Source organism: Salvelinus sp. IW2-2015, linkage group LG23 (genome assembly GCF_002910315.2).
Source record: "Salvelinus sp. IW2-2015 linkage group LG23, ASM291031v2, whole genome shotgun sequence".
NCBI classification, from domain to species: domain Eukaryota; kingdom Metazoa; phylum Chordata; class Actinopteri; order Salmoniformes; family Salmonidae; genus Salvelinus; species Salvelinus sp. IW2-2015.
The window spans coordinates 30,282,873-30,304,709 of NC_036863.1; the positions used below are offsets into that span (position 1 = coordinate 30,282,873).

The following is a 21,837-nucleotide window of genomic DNA, read 5'->3' on the forward strand; positions in this document are numbered from 1 at the left end:
TAAACAGGGTAGGGTTCCATTACATTACACACTGTTAAACAGGGTAGTTCCATTACATTACACACTGTTAAACAGGGTAGCGTTCCATTAATTACACATGTTAAACAGGTAGGGTTCCATTACATTACACACTGTTAAACAGGTAGGGTTCCATTACATTACACACTGTTAAACAGGGTAGGGTTCCATTACATACACACTGTTAAACAGGGTAGCGTTCCATTACATTCACACTGTTAAACAGGGTAGGGTTCCATTACATTACACACTGTTTAAACAGGGTAGGGTTCCATTACATTACACACTGTTAAACAGGGTAGGTTCCATTACATTACACACTGTTAAACAGGTAGGTTCCATTACATTACACACTGTTAAACAGGGTAGGTTCCATTACATTACACACTGTTAAACAGGGTAGGTTCCATTACATTACACACTGTTAAACAGGGTAGCGTTCCATTACATTACACACTGTTAAACAGGGTAGGGTTCCATTACATTACACACTGTTAAACAGGGTAGCGTTCCATTACATTACACACTGTTAAACAAGGGTAGCGTTCCATTACATTACACACTGTTAAACAGGGTAGTTCCATTACATTACACACTGTTAAACAGGGTAGCGTTCCATTACATTACACACTGTTAAACAGGGTAGGTTCCATTACATTACACACTGTTAAACAGGGGCGGTAGGTTCCATTACATTACACACTGTTAAACAGGGTAGGTGTCCATTACATTACACACTGTTAAACAGGGTAGCGTTCCATTACATTACACACTGTTAAACAGGGTAGGTTCCATTTACAATTACAACACTGTTAAACAGGGTAGTGTTCCATCATTACATTACACACTGTTAAACAGGGTAGCGTTCCATTACATTACACACTGTTAAACAGGGTAGGGTTCCATTACAGACGTGCTCAAATTTGTTTGTACCCCTCCTAAAAAACGAAGATTGCACAATTGTCTTTGAAATAACTTGAAACTGACAAAAGTAATTGGAATCCACCATTTTTTATTCCATATTTAATAGAAATAAGACTTTTGCTTTTGKTTTTTTTATTCAACATAATATTGTAAATAATAAAACAAATGAAAATGGCATGGACAAAAATGGGACCCTTAACCTAATATTTTGTTGCACAACCTTTAGAGGCAATCACTGCAATGAAACGTTTTCTATAGCTCTCAATGAGACTTCTGCATCTGTTAACATGTAGTGTGGCCCACTCTTRCTGAGCAAACTGCTCCAGCTGTCTCAGGTTTAATGGGTTGCTTCTCCAGACTGCAGGTTTCAGCTCTTTCCATAGATGTTCGATAGGATTCAGATCAGGACTCATAGAAGACACTTCAGAATAGTCCAATGTTTTGTTCTTATCCATTCTTGGGTGCTTRGAGCTGTGTGTTTGGGGTCATTATCCTGTTGGAGGACCTATGACCTGCGACTGAGACAAAGCTTTCTGACACCGGGCAGTACGTTTTGCTCCAGAATGCCTTGATAGTCTTGAGATTTCATTGTGCCCTGCACAGATTCAAGGCACCCTGTGCCAGGCACAGCAAAGCAGCCCCAAATCAGAACCGAGCCTCCTCCATGTTTCACTGTAGGTAAGGTGTTATTTTCTTTGAAAGCTTCATTTCTTCCTCTGAACATAGAGTTGATGTGACTTGCCAAAAAGCTCCAGTTTTGACTCCYCTGTCCAAAGGACGTTCTCCCAGAAGGATTGTGGCTRGTCAATATGCTTTCCAAATTCCAGTCTGTCTTTTTTATGTTTCTCTTTTAAAAGTGGAGTCCTCCTGGGTCTTCTTCCATGGAGCCCACTGTCGCTCAAAAAGCAACGGATGGTGCGATCAGAAACTGACGTACGTTCACCTTGGAGTTCAGCTTGTATTTCTGGCAGTTATCCTTGGTTCTTTTTCTACCATTCACACTATCCTTCTGTTCAATCTGGGGTTGATTTTCCTCTTGCGGCCGCGCCCAGGGAGGTTGGCTACAGTTCCATGGACCTTAAACTTCTTAATAATATTTGCAACTGTTGTCACAGGAACATCAAGCTGCTTGGAGATGGTCTTGTAGCCTTTACCTTTACCATGCTTGTCTGTTATTTTCTCCTCAGACAAATCTCTCCTTTGCTTTCTCTGGTCCATGTTCAGTGTGGTGCACACAGCGATACCAAACAGCTCAGTGACTACTTTTCTCCATTTAAATAGGCTGGATGACTGATTACAAGATTGGAGACATTTGTGATATCAATTAAAGAAACAAATTAGTTTGAAATATCACTATAATCCAATTATTGATTATCTTTTCTAAGAGGTACCAACATGTGTCCAGCCATTTTAGAATATCTTTGTAAAATAAGCAATAACTCATCTCTTTTCACAGCTTCTTTGCTTTATTCTATGACATACCAAAGGCATGCAAGTATACATGATAAAATAGCTTTTAGTTTCATGACTTTTCAGYAGGAATGAAGTATTATTTCAATGAGATGTAAGGGTACCAACAAATGTGAGCATGTGTGTACTTTACAGATGAAGCTAATGGGAGTTGTTGGGGTAGTACTGTAGTTCTGCTTAAAGGATCTAGTTTATCTGTCATGGGAGCAATTTAGGATAAGGCCTATGGAGACTCTCTCAGCTAGTGGGAGGTAGGGTTGTTTGGATGTATCAGGTGGAAAGTATTTAAGTGTGTGTGTGTGTCTGTGCGTGTGTGTGTGCGCGTGCATGTGTGAGTATATGTATGCGTGTGATTCTGACTAACCCTATCCCTACATTCTACCCATTTCTGATAAAGAGCATTAGGTTTAATCCTGTCAATAATGGTGATAATAAGCCTAGATTGTTTGATTAGTTTTGCCATTGAGCCACGGTCTTATTTAACCGTTATGATAGAAGTCTGGTCACTTTGCTAAATCCTCGACCATGTCCTTGACTCTCTGGCTCTTTCACTGGAGATTCACATTTGGATCCTACAGCTGTTTGTCCCCGCTGCCTTGGAGCCGACGAGTGTGAAAGAAGATTCTCAGACTGACTGTTGGAGAGGACTCTAATACAGCCTGTCTGGACAAAAGAAACACAACCCTGATCTGAAACCCAGTAGTGAACAGCTGTGTGGAAAAGAGACTTTCTGTGCCTGCGTGCATAGCTCCACTACTCCGGTCCAGATGGGTGTGTCTTCTCTACTCTGGGCCTTCCTGTTTTGAGTCTGATGCCAAATTAAAGGCAGTCGGCCTGAGTGTGACCCTGGCTGTGTGTCTCTGAGGGCATCCCTGTGGACCCTGTGGGCCCGGCTGAATGGATACAGGCCTCATCCCTCTCTGTCATCACACACACATTAAAGCCCAGCTCTTCTTCTAATGGATCAGGTGCACTCCACAGTCCCACAGCCTTCTGTGGGAAACACATGCAAGGTCATTAACTATACATCAGCTATGTGTTCTCTCCATGTCTCATCCAAGTCAGATAGAAGGAAAAGGAGCCTGGCTATGCTGAGAAGCAAGGGCTGCACTTTAGASCAGTGTTTCCTAACCCTGGTCCTCCAGTACCCCCAACACTACACAGGTTTGTTGTAGCCCTTGACACACACCTCATTCAACTCATTGAGGGCTTGATGATTAGTTGACAAGTTGAATCAGGCCTGCTTGTCCAGGGTTACAATAAATATGTGTACTGTTGGGGGTACTGGAGGACCAGGGTTGGGAAACACTGCTTTAGAGTGATCAATGTTTTTAGAAATCAATGATTATGACATGAGATAATAAATTAACACAGGTATATGTAAATGTTTTTGACCACTGGGGGAAAGTTGCAATAATGAACTATGACCTCAAGCTCCTCTCTCACTCTGATGTGTGAGGGTGATCACTATAATAATAGGAAGTACATCCACAGCCTAATATTACATGTTCCTGTGTGTATGCCCTAGCATGGAAATATGGTTAGAGAGAGGGTGACGGACAAAGATTTGGAGTTAGAGAAAGAGCAAGAGAGATGATACTAGAGCTCTCTAAAACAGGAGTAGAGTGTAGGGCAGGGGTAGGCAACCCTTGAAGGATGTGGGAGGAGATTAGGTTGATTGGCGTGAGCTGGACCTTGATGAGGGGACTGCTGTTAACCTAATCACTCTATTTAACTCGGCTTAGCGCCTGTCGATTCTAGCCTGTAATTGATTTWATTCACAGTGGAAACCGTTCCTAACACAATTTAATTCCTCTGGTTCTACAACTTTGCAATTACCTGGTTTGCCATCGCACAATAACATGTCTTAAGGTGTGCGTTATAGTCACTGTCAGTTTACATTTTATTTTAGAGACAGACAATGTTTTTTATTTTCTCCTCTCTCGCTGCAGGATTGATCTACCTCCGACGCACAAGCCTCCTCCTCCCTACACAGAGAGACCGTCAGCCATCCCTCTGGTTGTCCACGCACCACAGGTGGCCTCCCTTTCACAGGTAAACACTCCTATTATTGTGTGTAGGGTTGCAGGTGGAGCTAAGGTTGGGGTTATATCTGGAGTTCAGGTTATGGTTATGGCCAGATTTGGGGTTAAACTGGGATGTGGACATGAAGCTAGGGTTAGGGTTAGGGTTAGGGCTAGGGTTAGGGTTAGGGCTAGGGCTAGGGTTAGGGCTAGGGCTAGGGTTAGGGTTAGGGCTAGGGTTGTTGCACTACACCACACTGCTCCTAACAGGTCAACTTCTCATTCAAGTAAACCTTAAATAAACTGAGCTCTGGGGAAGGAGAAGAGCCAGATTGGGGTTAAAATATAGTTAGATTCATTCAGCTCAGTGAGATGCAAAAGCATGTCTTTCTTTTAAAATCATTGAATGATTCAGTGTCCTCTGTTTCCAACCATGCATCTCTCTGGCTCCCTCGCTCTCTCTCTTTCTCGCTCTTTCATCCTACCCTTCTCCCTTCTGTTTCTATCTTTACCTCATTTACCGGTTCATTTAAGAGTGTTATTAGTATTCAGGTCCATAAAAGGAACGTAATGGCTTTGGCCTGAACCCTACCTCACACTATTCAAACAGCACCAGTAAAATTTAGTTTCTCTGTGTTTCTGTGTATGTAGAGCTACAGAGTCTAGTATTCCCAACAAAGACTGTCGTCTGTCTGGACTACTGGGAGAACAGTAATTTCTWTCCATCTAGCGTCTCTCCTCTGAGACCCTCTACTGATTCAGTGCCAATTCTCTTCAACTCACTCCCTCATCTTTGATGTGTTTTTCAGCTGCATATATTTAGTGTTGAAATGAAAAGTTTCAAGTTTTTTAGAAAGTTGATATGACTCATTTCCGGAATATATATTTATTTTGTATCAACAGCGACACAGTGAGTCATCCCATCCTCTATTTTTGCAGGCTCACAGGGCTGTGCGGCAGTTTGAGATCGCAGAGAGAACACCTGTCAGGCTCACACCCCGGGAACCCCGAAGCCCCTCCCACCAGCCTCTGTCCTATCAGGAGTGGGTGTGTCACCAGAACGGGGCGGATCGCATCTACATCAACCACCGGGAACACTATGTGTGACGGACACGTCCTTAACCTTCTATTGACCTGTCAATCAATCACTCACCCTGCCCCACCCATCGCCATGTAGGCTCAGAGGCCAGCCTTTTCAATGTGAAGAACCCAGGCAACAAAATAGTTTGACTTGACCAAGCCTTCATAGATGAGTCTACTCCACATTTAACATCATTTGAGAGCAGCAGTTATCACCTGTAAGAAGCAAGACATAAGGGGCCCGAATCATAAACTGCTGAGTTTCTCTGAGGAACAACAACCCAAACACCACCCCCACTCCCCTTCTCCGAACCACCGCACACACACCTGTTCTGTTCCCAACCACATCAATGAACAGAGGATAACAGCAGGAAGACAGATCTGGTACAGTACCACAAAGTAACAATTTAAAATGGAACACTATGCTCTGCTGTGTACTGTATAGGAGTGGAATAATATGAAAACACCATACTAAGCTCTATTATGTATAGGAGTTGAATGTGTTGCTATGTGATAATCCTGTGTACAGTTATGCTCTTAGAATTAGTTAGAACTAATACTTATTTTTAGGATTGTGGTAAACACCAGGCATATCTCTGTACGGTTCTGGTAAACACACAGCCAATTTAGTAGGATTTTAACTTCATGGTATAAGAACAGAAATAGTAACATTGTCTGAAGGACCGTGCACCAGGACATCAGGATCTGAACAGAGATGGTAACATTGTCTGAAGGATCATGCACCAGGACATCAGGATCTGAACAGAGATGGTAACATTGTNGACATCAGGATCTGAACAGAGATGGTAACATTGTCTGAAGGATCATGCACCAGGACATCAGGATCTGAACAGAGATGGTAACATTGTCTGAAGGACAATGCACCAGGACATCAGGATCAAGCATACCAGATAGCAACAGTATACCAGATAGTTACATATAATGAAATTTTCTGTACTCTATCATGTAATTTAAATGTTGAGAAAATATGAATGTGGTTTAATGCTTCGAGAAGTTAACTGAATCATAGAAAAAGGAAACTTTCGCACTTGGAATTGAAACATAAATCATTCATACATCAGTGGAAAAATCCGATTTGTGTTATTTCGTTGCAATTTCGTAGAGGTCTTTCTAGCGCCATTTATATATTTGAAGGGGATCTTCTCAACTGTTGATGATTTTGTATTCTCATTCTTCCATTGTGAGTAGATAATATATGCAGTGTTTGTTTTTTATATTAAACTTGTTTATTACACATTGGTCAGGGTTAGATTTTTTGAAACCATCATATTTATACAGTATAGGTAGTCTGTATATATGACAACGTTGTTATATGGTCAAACATTTGGAAGGGCAGTCGCAGCCTTAGAGGCATCTGCTAAGGACGTTAGCTCCACATAGCAGTGTGTTAATGAGTTAGGCCTCCGTGCCTCTCCTGTCCTGGTAGGGACCAGGGCTCTAGCTGAGCCAACCCACAATAAGGCCATTGTTTGTTTCCCTGCCACTAGTGAATAAGCTCTCAGGAATGCATTAACTATTGAAATATAAAAATGTGTCAGTTCCTGGGCAACCTCCCTCAGTTTCCATCAGCTGACAAACTGCCCTGCTGGAAGTAGAGTATGTACGGGGCAACCTACACATACATATATACCATCAGCTGACAAACTGCCCCCCTGCTGGAAGTAGAGTATGTACGGGGCACCTCCCTCAGTGGTGAAAGGCTGGGGGGGGTGCCGGGCTGGGCATGAGGTGAGGCGGGGCGCAAAAACCTCCCTCAGTTTCCATCAGCTGACAAACTGCCCTGCTGGAAGTAGAGTATGTACGGGGCAACCTCCCTCAGTTTCCATCAGCTGACAAACTCGCCTGCTGGAAGTAGAGTATGTACGGGGCAACCTCTCCTCAGTTTTCATCAGCTGACAAACTGCCCTGCTGGAAGTAGAGTATGTACGGGGCAACCTCCCTCAGTTTCCATCAGCTGACAAACTGCCCTGCTGGAAGTAGATATGTACGGGGCAACCTCCCTCAGTTTCCATCAGCGGAAGGCGTGGCGCGGAGCATGACAAACTGCCCTGCTGGAAGTAGAGTATGTACGGGGCAACCTCCCTCAGTTTCCATCAGCTGACAAACTGCCCTGCTGGAAGTAGAGTATGTACGGGGCAAGTTTTACCAGACCATCCTGAGGGGCTGAATATTATGGACTGTTTTGGACTGTGATGTCATGTAGCCTATTGGTTTGTTAGGGAGGGTGGTTTGGGATTGGGCTGCAAAAAAGAGTTGAGGGATGAGAGGAGTACACTTTTGTAGCTACTTTTGTAGCTGTGTAGAGTAGCATTGGTGTTTTGGGATCTGATCTCAGCACATTTTTAAATAGCCTACCTCATCCTCAGCTCATTCATACTTAAATATAATGGTTCACGTCTTAAAGGGCAAGACATTTTAGAAATTAAATATGAGTTTATGAATGGAGGCTAAAGAAGAAAGCCTTAGTTTTTAAACATGCCTTTTGCACTGTGAGTTTGTGGATGTGAATGATTGAGAGTTTGAGGATAAATGTGTACTTAGTTTGTTCACAGAGGGATCTTTATTTCTGACCAGTAACCGTCCTCCGTCATGGCCTCTTCCAGACATCCTGTAAAATGTGGTGTTTAGGTCATCCTCACTGTGTTTTATGAGGAAGGCTCCTGTGTTTATGTTTTGATGTACAGGCTGGATAGAGCACTTCTCGCATGCAGTTACAGCCAGGAAATATGTCTCTAAAAGCCTATGTCTGCAGAGACACCTGAGGGAGCCCTGTGTGGAGAATGCAGCCAGCTCCCTGTCCAACGGAAAGAGAACAGCTCTGGTTCAGGTCAGTGAAGGCCCATCATCATCATTTCCATCCAGGACATTTTCTGGCCATGGAGGGACTCCAACTCATCTGTTAGAGACACAGCAGTAAAACGGTGACAGTGAGAGTGACATGTGACCCATAGCCAGGGTTGGGTAGTAACAGATTACACGTAGTCCGTTACTTTACCAGCAAAAATATTGTAATCAGATTACAGATACTTTTGAAAAGCTAGATGATTAGTTTGAGGATTCAATTTTAATTKAAAAAATATGTTTTCAAAAAAAAATCTTTGACACTTCTGTTTTCTCAATGACATTCAAATCAGCATTGAAAAAAGCGCAAGTTTAAATTTGTTCCACCTGAGCGAGTCTGACCACCAAGTCAGAGACCACTACAATGACACACCAAACGTGTTTGATGGGTCGTGGGAAAATAGCTTTTGTAGGCTCCAGTCCAAGCTATGTCTTCCAATGGTGCGACTGCTGTCGGCATCCAAAGATTATCCAACTTGAATAAAGGCTTGGAGGTAAGGATGACAGCAGTGGTGTAGTCTACGGCGATACGGATAGCACTTATTATTGATATCTACATAGCGCATTGATGTGAATCACACTGCTGGTCTCTCATTTAGCTATTTCTGCCATAAGGATAGTGGTTGTTGTGGATGGCTGTTCACAAATCTAAATGCGTATTTAAATCCAATAATGATTGAATTCAAGAAGTTTAAACTGCCTATCAATCATTGTTTTTTAAACCAGTGGACAGCCAGTGAAAAATTATCCTCTTGCAAGAGCTGCATAGTGCGGATCCAAGCCTATGGTGGGGTTTTATTGCTCAATTTAATTCATGCTGATAAAAAATAAATAAATCCATAGGCCTAATGGACACATGCTCAAACTCGCACACTTTTGATAGACTTAAAGGGTCAATCTGTAGTTAATACATCCATTTTTGGACTTATAAATTATATAATTATGACGCTAAAGCTTGTAGCCAGCTCTCGGAAGAATCTTGGTGGTTCCAAACGTCTTCCATTTTAAGAATGATGGAGGCCACTGTGTTCCTGGGGACCTTCAATGCTGCAGAAATATTTTGGTACCTTCCCCAGATCTGTGCCTAAACACAATCCTGTCTCTGAGCTCTATGGACAATTATTTTGACCTCATGGCTTTCTTTTTGCACTGACATGCACTGTCAACTGTGGGACCTTATATAGACCGGTGTGTGCCTTTCCAAATCATGTCCAATCAACTGAATTTACTGGGGGTGGACTCCAACCAAGTTGTAGAAACATCTCCAGCATGATCAATAGAAACAGGATGCACCTGAGCTCAATTTCGAGTCTCATAGCAAAGGGTCTGAGTACTTATGTAAATAAGCTATTTCTGTTCTTTATATTTTTTGTAAATGTGTTAAAATGTGTAAAAACCWGTTTTTTCTTTGTCATTATGGGGTATTGTGTGTAGATTGCTGAGGATTTTAATTTATTTAATCAATTTTAGAATAAAGCCGTAACAAAGTGGAAAAGGTCAAGGGTTCTGAATACATTACGAAGTCACTGTGTGTGATATATATATATATATATATATATATATATCCATTGATTCTTGAAGAATATAACTTATAAATGTCTCATGAGCTTAGTTCAACTGTCACACTCCATGAGAACCCAAAATATAAGCTTGTTTTTCTCCAATGTTTGTAAACATTGTAAATATAAACAACCACTGTATATCAAATCAAATATAAAAAAATGTGTCACACGCGCCGAATACAACAGGTGTAGAAGACCTTACAGTGAAATGTTTACTTACAACGCAAATAGTCCGAGTAGCCATTTCATTAGCTGTTCAGGAGTCTTATGGCTTGGGGGTAGAAGCTGTTAAGAAGCCTTTTGGACCTAGACTTGGCGCTCTGGTACCGCTTGCCGTGCGGTAGCAGAGAAGGATCTATGACTAGGGTTGCTGGAGTCTTTGACAATTTTTAGGGCKTTCCTCTGACACCACCTAGTATAGAGGCCCTGGATGGCAGGAAGCTTGGCCCCAGTGATGTACTGGGGCATACGCACTACCCTCTGTCATGCCTTGCGGTCGGAGGCCGAGCAGTTGCCATACCAGGCAGTGATGCAACCAGTCAGGATGCTGTCTGGTGCAGGTGTAGAACTTTTTGAGGATCTGAGGACCCATGTCAAATCTGATCGGTCTCCTGAGGGGGAATTGGTTTTGTCGTGCCCTCTTCACGACTGTCTTGGTGTGTTTGGAACATGATAGTTTGTTGGTGATYTGGACACCAAGGAACTTGAAGCTCTCAACCTGCTCCACTACAGCCCCGTCGACGAGAATGGGGGCGTCTTTGGTCCTCCTTTTCCTGTAGTCCACAATCATCTCCTTTGTCTTGATCACGGTAAGGGAGAGGTTGTTGTCCTTTCACCACACGGCCAGATCACTGACCTCCCTATAGGTTGTCTCATCGCTGTCGGTGATCAGGCCTACCACTGTTGTCGTCGGCAAACTTAATGATGGTGTTGGAGTCGTGCCTGGCCATGCAGTTGTGGGTGAACAGGGAGTACAGGAGGGGACTGAGCACGCACCCCTGAGGAGTCCCTGTGTTGAGGATCAGCGTGGCAGATGTGCTGTTACCTACCCTTACCACCTGGGGGCYGCCCGCCAGGAAGTCCTGGATCCAGTTGCAGAGGGAGGTGTTTAGTCCCAGGGTCCTTAGCTTAGTGATGAGTTTTGAGGACACTATGGTGTTGAATGCTGAGCTGTAGTCAATGAATAGCATTCTCACATAGGTGTTTATTTTTTCACCTTTATTTAACCAGGTAGGCCAGTTGAGAACAAGTTCTCATTTACAACTGCGACCTGGCCAAGATAAAGCATAGCAGTGCGACAAAAACAACACAGAGTTACACATGGGATAAACAAACGTATAGTCAATAACACAATAGAAAAAATCTATATACAGTGTGTGCAAATGTAGTAAGATTAGGGAGGTAAGGCAATAAATAGGCCATAGTGGCAAAATAATTACAATTTAGCATTAACACTGGAGTGATAGATGTGCAGATGATGATGATGTGTAAGTTGAGATACTGGGCAAAAGAGCAAAAATAAATAATGATATGGGGATGCGGTAGCTGGGTGGGCTATTTACAGATGGGCTGTGTACAGGTGCAATGATCGGTAAGCTGCTCTGACAGCTGATGCTTAAAGTTAGAGAGGGAGATATGACTTCAGCTTKAGTGATTTTTGCAATTCATTCCAGTCACTGGCAGCAGAGAACTGGAAGGAAAGGTGGCCAAAAAGGAGTTGGCTTTGGGGATGACCAGTGAAATATACCTACTGGAGCGCGTGCTACGGGTGGGTGTTGCTATGGTGACCAGTGAGCTGAGATAAGGTGGGGCTTTACCTAGCAAAGACTTATAGATGACCTGGCACCAGTGGGTTTGGCGATGAATATGAAGCGAGGGCCAGCCAACGAGAGSARACAGGTCACAGTGGTGGGTAATATATGGGGCTTTGGTGACAAAACGGATGGCACTGTGATAGACTACATCCAATTTGCTGAGTAGAGTGTTGGAGGATATTAGTAGGATAGTCAGTTTTACGAGGGTATGTTTAGCAGAATAAGTGAAGGAGGCTTTGTTGCGAAATAGGAAGCCGATTCTCAATTTAATTTTGGATTGGAGATGCTTAATGTGAGTCTGGAAGGAGAATTTACAGTCTAACCAGACACCTAGGTATTTGTAGTTGTCCACATATTCTAAGTCAGAACCGTCCAAAGTAGTGATGCTAGTCGGGCGGGCGAGTGCGGGCAGCAATCGGTTGAAGAGCATGCATTTAGTTTTACTTGCAATTAAGAGCAGTTGGAGGCCACGGAAGGAGTGTTGTATGTCACTGAAGCTCGTCTGGAGGTTTGTTAACACAGTGTCCAAAGAAGGGCCAGAAGTATACAGAATGGTGTCGTCTGCGTAGAGGTGGATCAGAGAATCACCAGCAGCAAGAGCAACATCATTGATATATACAGAATCCGAGAATTGAACCCTGTGGCACCCCCATAGAGACTGCCAGAGGTCCGGACATCAGGCCCTCCGATTTGACACACTGAAATCTATCTGAGAAGTAGTTGGTGAACCAGGCGAGGCAGTATTTTTAGAAACCAAGTCTGTTGAGTCTGCTGATAAGAATGCGGTGATTGACAGAGCCGAAAGCCTTGGCCAGGTCGATGAAGACGGCTGCACAGTACTGTCTTTTATRGATGGCGGTTATGATATTGTTTAGGACCTTGAGCGTGGCTGAGATGCACCCATGACCGGCTCGGAAACCAGATTGCATAGCGGAGAAGGTACGGTGGGATTCYAAATGGTCGGTGATCTGTCTGCTAACTTGGGTTTCGAAGACTTAAGAAAGGTGTTCCTTTTGTCCAGGTGGGAAAGGGTAGTGTGGAGTGCAATAGAGATTGCATCATCTGTGGATCTGTTGGGGCGGTATGCAAATTGGAGTGGGTCTAGAGTTCCAGCCTTTCAAAGCACTTCATGGCTACAGACGTGAGTGCTATGGGTCGGTAGTCATTTAGGCAGGTTACCTAAGTGTTCTTGGGCACAGGGACTATGGTGGTATGCTTGAGGCATGTTGGTATTACCGACTCAGTCAGGGACAGGTTGAAAATGTCAGTGAAGACACTTGCCAGTTGGTCAGCGCATGCTCGGAGTACATGCCCTGGTAATCCGTCTGGCKCTGCGGCATTGTGAATGTTGACCTGTTTAAAGGTCTTACATCGGCTGCAGAGAGCGTGATCACAAAGTTTTCCGGAACAGCTGATGTTCTCATTCATGCTTCAGTGTTGCTTGCCTCGAAGCGAGCATAGAAGTAAAATTTCTCATCTGGTAGGCTTGTGTTACGGGGCAGCTCGCGGCAATACTTCCCTTTGTAGTCTGTAATAGTTTGCAAGCGTCATAACATGGTTAAAACAATAATTTGGATATCATGGAGGGGCAGTCCTTGCATCCATAACTCTGTCTATTAATCTGAGAGTGGTTGCATTTCTCCAGGCCCATCCCTCAGCTTTTTACCAAAACAGAGGGGCGGCCGTTTTGTTATTGTTTCATCTGTAGATTTGCCCTTTAAACAGCTGCAGCATATCAAGATATCAAAGTGTCATCAARAAAAAGGTAAACAATAGGCCTATTGCAAATGCAGTATACTGCATTCATTTTTCAGGTGTAAATAGCACTTTACAGTAGTGCTCAAAGCATGCCATTACATGAGCGCAGCATTTATTTTTCAACTCGAATCAATGAGTCCAATCAGTCCTACATGACAACAAAATCATAAACAAGAGTAGGGCTGGCTAATAAGTCCTTGGTTTTGGGGTCATGCTCAGGTAAAACAATTTGGCTAATCTATATATCCAAGTCCTATTCTTGAAAATCAAGCGGTATAACATTTTTGGAATGACTGGAATTCTGATAGACTTTGGTTTTTAATATAAAGATATAATTTAATCGTATTATTACATGTAGTAGAAAGAGATGGTTTAGAAGAAGTCTACATAACCAAGCCATAGAGTAAAATTGAACATCCATATATCGCCAGCTATGTAAACTTTAACAGTGATTTATCCTGCAGTAGATGTCGTTCAATTGGTAACATACATTTTTGTTTTCTAATAATGCCTCTTCAGGGGAAACTAATCTAAAAGTAACTGAATGTAATCAGATTACATTACTAATTTTGGGTAATCCCAAAGTTACGTTACTGATTATAATTTGGGACAGGTAACTAGTAACTAACGGATTACATTTAGAAAGTAACATACCCAACCCTACCCATAGCAGTGGGGGAAAACCATTGAGGTGTTGTAAAACTAACACTATCAACATGTMTGTGTGCCAATGGCTGGACTGCAGGTGATGATGGCGTAATTTAGGACAGCCACAGTGATGGCTTCAGGTCATCACGATTCGGTCATACAGCAGTTTTTACAATCCGGTAAAATCTCTTTCTGTCTCCGTCTGTCTCTCTCTCTCTATGCTTCTTGGCTGAGACATTGTCCTCAGAGGCTAGCCTGGCCACCTGCCATCCTTCTCTCCCGTCAGACTATTAGTCTGTGTGCAGGGTAGTGGGTGGAGGGTTAGGGGGAGGGGAGGATAGAGGGTGAGGGGGATGGTGGACAGGGGGCCAGACTGACAATTTACTGCCGTTAAGAGGGGCCTTTTCTTCTTCCCCTGAGCCTTTAGTCACATTTATTTTACGTCTGTAAAACGTGGATGAAGAAATACAGTGCCATGGAGATGGGCATGGAATAATGGATGGCTGTGTGGTGAAGCAGTGGAGAAAGAAGGGAGGGAGGGGAGATGAGTGTGGCAAGGCTTTACAACCATTCAAGGGTGATCACAGGCACTGTACTTTGTGATGTGCCATCTGTTGAAATCGGCTGCATTGGTGTGTCTGCGTGGATGGCTCAATCAGTTGAACTCAGAGCCAGCTCTGCTCTCTATAGCAATGTGAAACGCCTATAAATGAAAATGAGAAGAACACAAAAGTGATATCAATTATGAATGCATCTCAGTATTGATCTGTGTCCGCTTATAGAACAGTGGTTTATCACTGAACAACAGCCAGCAGATTGTTTACAGAGCAGTCTTCAGCAGGGAGACACACACTATTAGATATGTCCAGCTCATGACATCTCAACGGGAGTAGCCTATTGTTTCTGAAAGCTTATCTTTAAAACCCAGACTAACACAGAGGCACAACAAAACCAGAGCAACTCTCGCTCATGAAGTCAATGGTATTTTTCGACAAACCCAAATGTGTGTATGTATCTGACACTATGAGAGGAGGATAAATGTGTACCTCATTGTTGGATAATATACTGTAGTGCTTTTGATGGGGATAAAATTGTATGTTTTGTGTATGATACTCTACCTGTAACCTTATGAAAGGTCATGCTGGTTGTTTAAGGACATACAGCCTTTCTCCTTCTCTAGGATGCTTCCAGTAGGAGTGAAAATGCACAGAGACATGTTTCAGACCCTCCCTATATTGGAATGAAACGTTTTCCCCTGCTTTTCTCCCTAATAATTATTTCTGAGTTTCAGCCGTCTCATTCTGTACAGAAAAAGTGCCTTTTTGCAAGCGTACAAAAATGGCAGCCATTATTCTTTGTTAATGTATGTCTAGACATTTGCCAGCTCTAAGCGCACCCTTTAAAGGCCCTGTGATCGTATCTATGCATGTTTGCGTGTGTGTGCGTGTCAGGGTAACAAAATGGCCTCTATGAAGGACTGACCCCTTCCATCGATCACCTTCATCTGATCACTATCTGTTTCCCTTGAACCCTTTTCTCTCCCAGTTCCCTCTTTTCTCCCCTTCTGTCTTTCTCATACTGCCCTATTCCCCAGTTACCCTTCCACAGGTCTAACCCACCCACCATTTGATATTCCAAGTATTCTCACAAACATTGAAAATCRGCTTTAAACAAGGCCCCATTTGCATCCACTATCATCAGTTATTGTAGCCAATGTATTTTGGGCATTTCTGTTGTTGGCTGTGCTTCTTTATTTGCTTTGTGCTGCACTGTTCCTATACTCAATGTACTCAGACTCAGTAACTCATCCAGAGTCCAGAGAATATAGAGGAGATACTGAATGTGGATCCTTGCCTTCTCAACCCATTTGTTCTTTCTTGAGGGCTTATATGTATTTATGACTGTTGAGCCGATCTCTTCGTCTGGGCCAGAGCGGCTAGCCACACTTCAAGGCCTGCACTGCGCCGGCCAGCCTGCTGTCATTTTCCCTCTTTGTCGTGGCTGTGGTGGCATGGCAATTAAAGCACGATTGGTGGGGCTCTGTTCAGACATCGCCATACATCACAACGAAGGAGTGGGGCTTCCTGCCTTCTGTCTGTCTGCCAGACCTCCATCTGAGCAATGACACTGGAGTGTCTTGTGTGTGTGTGTGCCTGCGTGCATGTTTCAAGAGGGGTGTGGATGACTGTCTATTGATTTGCATGTTTTTTTAGTGTGTGGATGTAAATGTAGAGTGAAGCAGGGTGTTTTTTTGTGTATCACTTCATCTGGGATATGCATGTTTGTGGCCAAGACTGACGCACTTCAGACAGTATTTATTCTGTTCTGTGATTCATAATGCAATCCAACTCATTCACAAAGTAACAGGTACACTGAAAATAAACACAGAACAGCTTCTTTGATCATTAGTGTTTCTCTATGGGACATGTCTGMGACAAGTCAACACTCCTCCGACAGAGGAGGCCCAGGGCCTGCGTGATGAATGCTGGCTACATCAACCGAGACACAACCATGAAAATGAATCAACAAATCCAACACGCAAATCTTCTCAATTTCATTGAAACATTTCTAATGAAAACTGCACATGAACATTTCCGCTTTGAACTATGAAATAAAACCAAGCCTGGTTGTCTGTATACATGTTGCCAGACCTACTGTACACCCAGAAACGAACTAACAGGTCTAGTGTCTCATCCTCTGTTTGTTTAGTAGGTATCAATCCAACCTTAGTACTAATGAGTCTTCTCGTGGCTTCCAGCTGTGTCTGACTGGCTGGGGACAGCAGAGGAAAACCAGGCTCACGGAGAGGAGATGTCAAGGTCTGAAAGAGAGGGTGGATGAACCTACTAGTAAAATMATCTGGTCTTGGTTTTGTAATATATTTTTTTCTGCTTCTATCAAATGTTTTCCCAATAAACACTCAGCCTTATTCTGAGCAGCTGTCATTGGTCACATAAGGAGACATGTATACTATACAAACACAGCTGGTGTATACATTTTCATTTCAACCAGGAGTGAGCAAGTCATAAAGACAAGGCCATCCATGTCATTTAATATGATGATAATATAAGGCCTTAAAGGGGACACGTGTCTTAGTAAATGGGCCCCGTTCCATCTGTGTGCTCGCGCGTATGTCTGAAGCAGAGGCTGACTCAGCAGAACAGTGGCCCAGCTGTCGTCTGGTCACACGCCGGGCCCATTCATCTGTAACACTAGAGGTCAGAGGTCATAATATCAGCCCTGGGCTCTCCCATTGGGCCGTACCCTTCAAGGGGACAGACATACACATAGCAGCCTTTTGTTCATTGTTTGGCTTGACCCTGCATGGGGCCAAAAGTATTAGTAGGTATTACTACTGACTGTATAATCTACTTATTATACACATTGCACTTGATACAAAAAATGACTTTACATCAAAATGTAACACCAATGTCATCTGAATACGGTTTTGTTTACCTGTTGCTTGCTGACTGATATGAGATTAACATTCGTTGTTCCACAGCACCACCTTGTGGTCAAAGAAGTGTAACAACATGACAAYTGTTTAATTTGGGAATTAGAGGTGGGGGAGCCCTATTTAGGGTGAGGGGTAGGGTATAGGTATAGGGTTGAACAAACTTAGCCTCAACCATAAACCTAACCTAAGGTTAGGGTTGAACCCGGGATGTGGACATTAAACTCGGGTTCGGGCTACTGCTGTAATTACAATGTGTTACCAGTCTAGGGTTAGGGTAGTACTAACCCTAACTTCATATCCCATCCTGGTTCAACCCTAACCCCAACCCTAACTGTAGTATCATATCCTCATCTCGTTATGAGATTGGTGTATGGGTTTGTTCAATTACAGACATGTATTTGTGTAACAGTATAGCTTCCGTCCCTCTCCTCGCCTCGAACCAGGGACCCTCTGCACACATCAACAACAGCCACCCACGAAGCATTGTTACCCATCGCGCCACAAAAGCCGCGGCCCTTGCAGAGCAAGTGACGTCACCGATTGAAACGCTATTAGCGCGCATCACCACTAATTAGCTAGCTATTTCACATCGGTTACACTCACTCCCCTTTTGACCTCCTCCTTTTTCCGCAGCAACCAGTGATCCGGGTCACGGCACCAGTGTAACAGATGTACACTGCTCAAAAAAATAAAGGGAACACTTAAACAACACAATGTAACTCCAAGTCAATCCACTTCTGTGAATCAAACTGTCCACTTAGGAAGCAACACTGATTGACAATACATTTCACATGCTGTTGTGCAAATGGAATAGACAACAGGTGGAAATTATAGGCAATTAGCAAGACACCCAATAAAGGAGTGGTTCTGCAGGTGGTGACCACAGACCCTTCTCAGTTCCTATGCTTCCTGGCTGATGTTTTGGTCACTTTTTGAATGCTGGCGGTGCTTTCACTCTAGTGGTAGCATGAGAACGGAGTCTACAACCCACACAAGTGGCTCAGGTAGTGCAGCTCATCCAGGATGGCACATCAATGCGAGCTGTGGCAAGAAGGTTTGCTGTGTTTTTGTCAGCGTAGTGTCCAGAGCATGGAGGCGCTACCAGGAGACAGGCCAGTACATCAGGAGACGTGGAGGAGGCGTAGGAGGGCAACAACCCAGCGCAGGACCGCTACCTCCGCCTTTGTGCAAGGAGGAGCACTGCCAGAGCCCTGCAAAATGACTCCAGCAGACCACAAATGTGCATGTGTCTGCTCAAACGGTCAGAAACAGACTCCATGAGGGTGTAGGAGGCCCGACGTCCACAGGTGGGGGTTTGTGCTTCAGCCAACACCGTGCAGGACGTTTGGCATTTGCCAGAGAACACAAAAGATTGGCAAATTCCGCCACTGGGCCCTGTTGCTCTTCACAGATGAAAGCAGGTTCATACTGAGCACGTGACAGAGTCTGGAGACGCCGTGGAGTAACGTTTGCTGCCTGCAACATCCTCCAGCATGACGGTTTGGCGGTGGGTCAGTCATGGTGTGGGGTGGCAATTTCCTTTGGGGGGCCGCACAGCCGTCATGTGCTCGCCAGAGGTAGCCTGAACTGCCATTAGGTACCGAGATGAGATCTCAGACCCTTGTGAGACCATATGCTGGTGCGGTTGGCCCTGGGTTCCTCCTAATGCAAGACAATGCTAGACCTCATGTGGCTGGAGTGTGTCAGCAATTCCTGCAAGAGGAAGGCATTGATGCTATGGACTGGCCCGCCCGTCCCCAGACCTGAATCCAATTGAGCACATCTGGGACATCATGTCTCGCTCCATCCACCAAAGCCACGTTGCACCACAGACTGTCCAGGAGTTGGCGGATGCTTTAGTCCACCTCATCAGGAGCATGCCCAGGCGTTGTAGGGAGGTCATACAGGCACGTGGAAYCCACACACACTACTGAGCCTCATTTTGACTTGTTTTAACGACATTACATCAAAGTTGGATCAGCCTGTAGTGTGGTTTTCCACTTTCATTTTGAGTGTYACTCCAAATCCAGACCTCCATGGGTTGATAAATTTGATTTCCATTGATAATTTCTGTGTGATTTTGTTGTCAGCACATTCAACTATGTAAAGAAAAAAGTATTTAATAAGAATATTTCATTCYTTCAGATCTAGGATGTGTTATTATAGTGTTCCCTTTATTTTTTTGAGCAGTGTAAATCGTACTCTCCTTGCGTTGTGTTTTGTCCAAATAAATCACATCAGCCAGTGGTCCCAGTTGAGCATAATTTATTTCTGTTGCTGTTGTTAAATAGGAAACAGCACGTTAGTTGTGCAGGGCTTAACGGTATTGATAGCAAAATATGTAGCATGATGACAACTGTGTTAGCAGTGGGCTTGTGTGACCATTACGTCGGTGTATGCTAGCTAACACACTTATTTACAGCAATCATATGCCAAAGCTCATCCCAGAAAGCCCCTCAATCCCTAACAGGTACCATATACCCACACATGTATAAATCAGTAATGTACAGCAAACTTGTACACATTGTAAAATAGAAAACAGTATTCAGAACGTGACCTACCCCTTGCATCACATTTTCATACTGGGAAGACCTGACGTTCGCGATCTCCCACTATCTGCAAGCGGGGCCAATCACAACACGCCTTATTGTCATCAAAGTTGAACCAACCAATAAGAATGCTTGAACATTAAATACCCCTTTCTTTAGAGGCAAGTGGAAACATAACCAATAACCAACATAACCAACATAACCCTGTTACATTTGTTTGAAACCTATCATACGATGGATGTATTTCAGAGAGACKAATAATCACATTTTGTTGCAAAACGAGATATATACGCCTCGTCTGTATCTATGTTACACTGCAAGGTTTTACACTCAAACATGACAAATAACACTTAATAAAGAACTGTACAAATGATACATTTCTGACATAAAAAAATAATAAAATTAAAACAATTATCAAAAGAGTAATATGACATCTGTTCTCTGGTCAAAAGTAGTGCCATTCGGGACAAGGCCTAACTCTAACCAAACACTATAGCATGAGGCTGGATTTATGATGGGTTGAATTTGTTAAATATACAGGATACGATACTTATAGCATTTTGCAACAAAACCCATTTTAATACACACCTATGATTCTATTAAAATCTGAGAACAGTAATATTTTACACACACAAAAAGGTACCTATAAGCATTAATTTCTCATGAAAAACAAATGTGAAAAATGTGTGTATATACTGTATAGCATTTGAAAAAAAACTCTTCAACCACAACCCTAATGTTGGTTTATCTTACTTTTTATCCAACTTTTCTCTTTGAACATGAAAGGTGCTGGAGCTTGTGCTCTCCCTTAAACCCAAGTGCTGGAGCTTGCCTCTCCCTTTAACCCAAGGTGCTGGAGCTTGCCTCTCCCTTTAACCCAAGGTGCTGGAGGCTTGCCTCTCCCTTTAACCCAAGGCGCTGGAGCTTGCCTCTCCCTTTAACCCAGGTGCTGGAGCTTGCCGCTCCCTTTAACCCAAGGTGCTGGAGCTTGGCTCTCCCTTTAACCCAAGGTGCTGGAGGCTTGCCTCTCCCTTTAACCCAAGGTGCTGGAGCTAGCTCTCCTTTAACCCAAGGTGCTGGAGCTTGGCTCTCCCTTTAACCCAAGGTGCTGGAGCTTGGCTCTCCCTTTAACCTAAGGTGCTGGAGCTTGCCTCTCCCTTTAACCCAAGGTGCTGGAGCTTGCCTTCTCTTTAACCCAAGGTGCTGGAGCTTGCCTCTCCCTTTAACCAAGGTGCTGGAGCTTGCTCTCCCTTTAACCCAAGGTGCTGGAGCTTGGCTCTCCCTTTAACCCAAGGTGCTGGAGCTTGGCTCTCCCTTTAACCAAGGTGCTGGAGCTTGCCTCTCCCTTTAACCAAGGTGCTGGAGCTTGCCTCTCCCTTTAACCCAAGGTGCTGGAGCTTGCCTCTCCTTTAACCCAAGGTGGCTGGAGCTTGCCTCTCCCTTTAACCCAAGGTGCTGGAGCTTGCCTCTCCCTTTAACCCAAGGTGCTGGAGCTTGGCTCTCCTTTAACCCAAGGTGCAGGAGCCAGGTAGCTCTGGCTCAATTTAACCACTGAAGATGATTCATTCTATGTTGACGTGTAGGATCTGACTCCGGAACAGGGGTGTGTAAAATTTGTGTCAGCCACACTCATACCAATGCAAAGTTATAGAAAGAGAAAGTGTAATGAAT

General features: G+C 43.8%; 1 protein-coding gene and 1 long non-coding RNA gene across 2 annotated transcripts in view; both read left to right on the forward strand.

Annotated features, from left to right (window-relative positions):
- The window catches only part of nectin3b (nectin cell adhesion molecule 3b), a 77,534-nt gene extending 70,758 nt beyond the window's left edge, over positions 1-6,776 (forward strand). The window contains exons 7-8 of the mRNA XM_023968987.2: positions 4,365-4,467; positions 5,376-6,776. Of these exons, the coding sequence (XP_023824755.1) occupies positions 4,365-4,467; positions 5,376-5,543 (271 nt within the window). The 3' untranslated portion in view covers positions 5,544-6,776. The remainder of the gene's footprint in view (positions 1-4,364; positions 4,468-5,375) is intronic.
- Positions 6,777-20,875: 14,099 nt separating this feature from the next.
- On the forward strand, positions 20,876-21,319 carry LOC139022898 (uncharacterized). The gene is made up of 3 exons (XR_011473972.1): positions 20,876-20,952; positions 21,145-21,209; positions 21,240-21,319. It is a non-coding gene; the product is annotated as an uncharacterized lncRNA (long non-coding RNA).
- Positions 21,320-21,837: the final 518 nt, after the last annotated feature.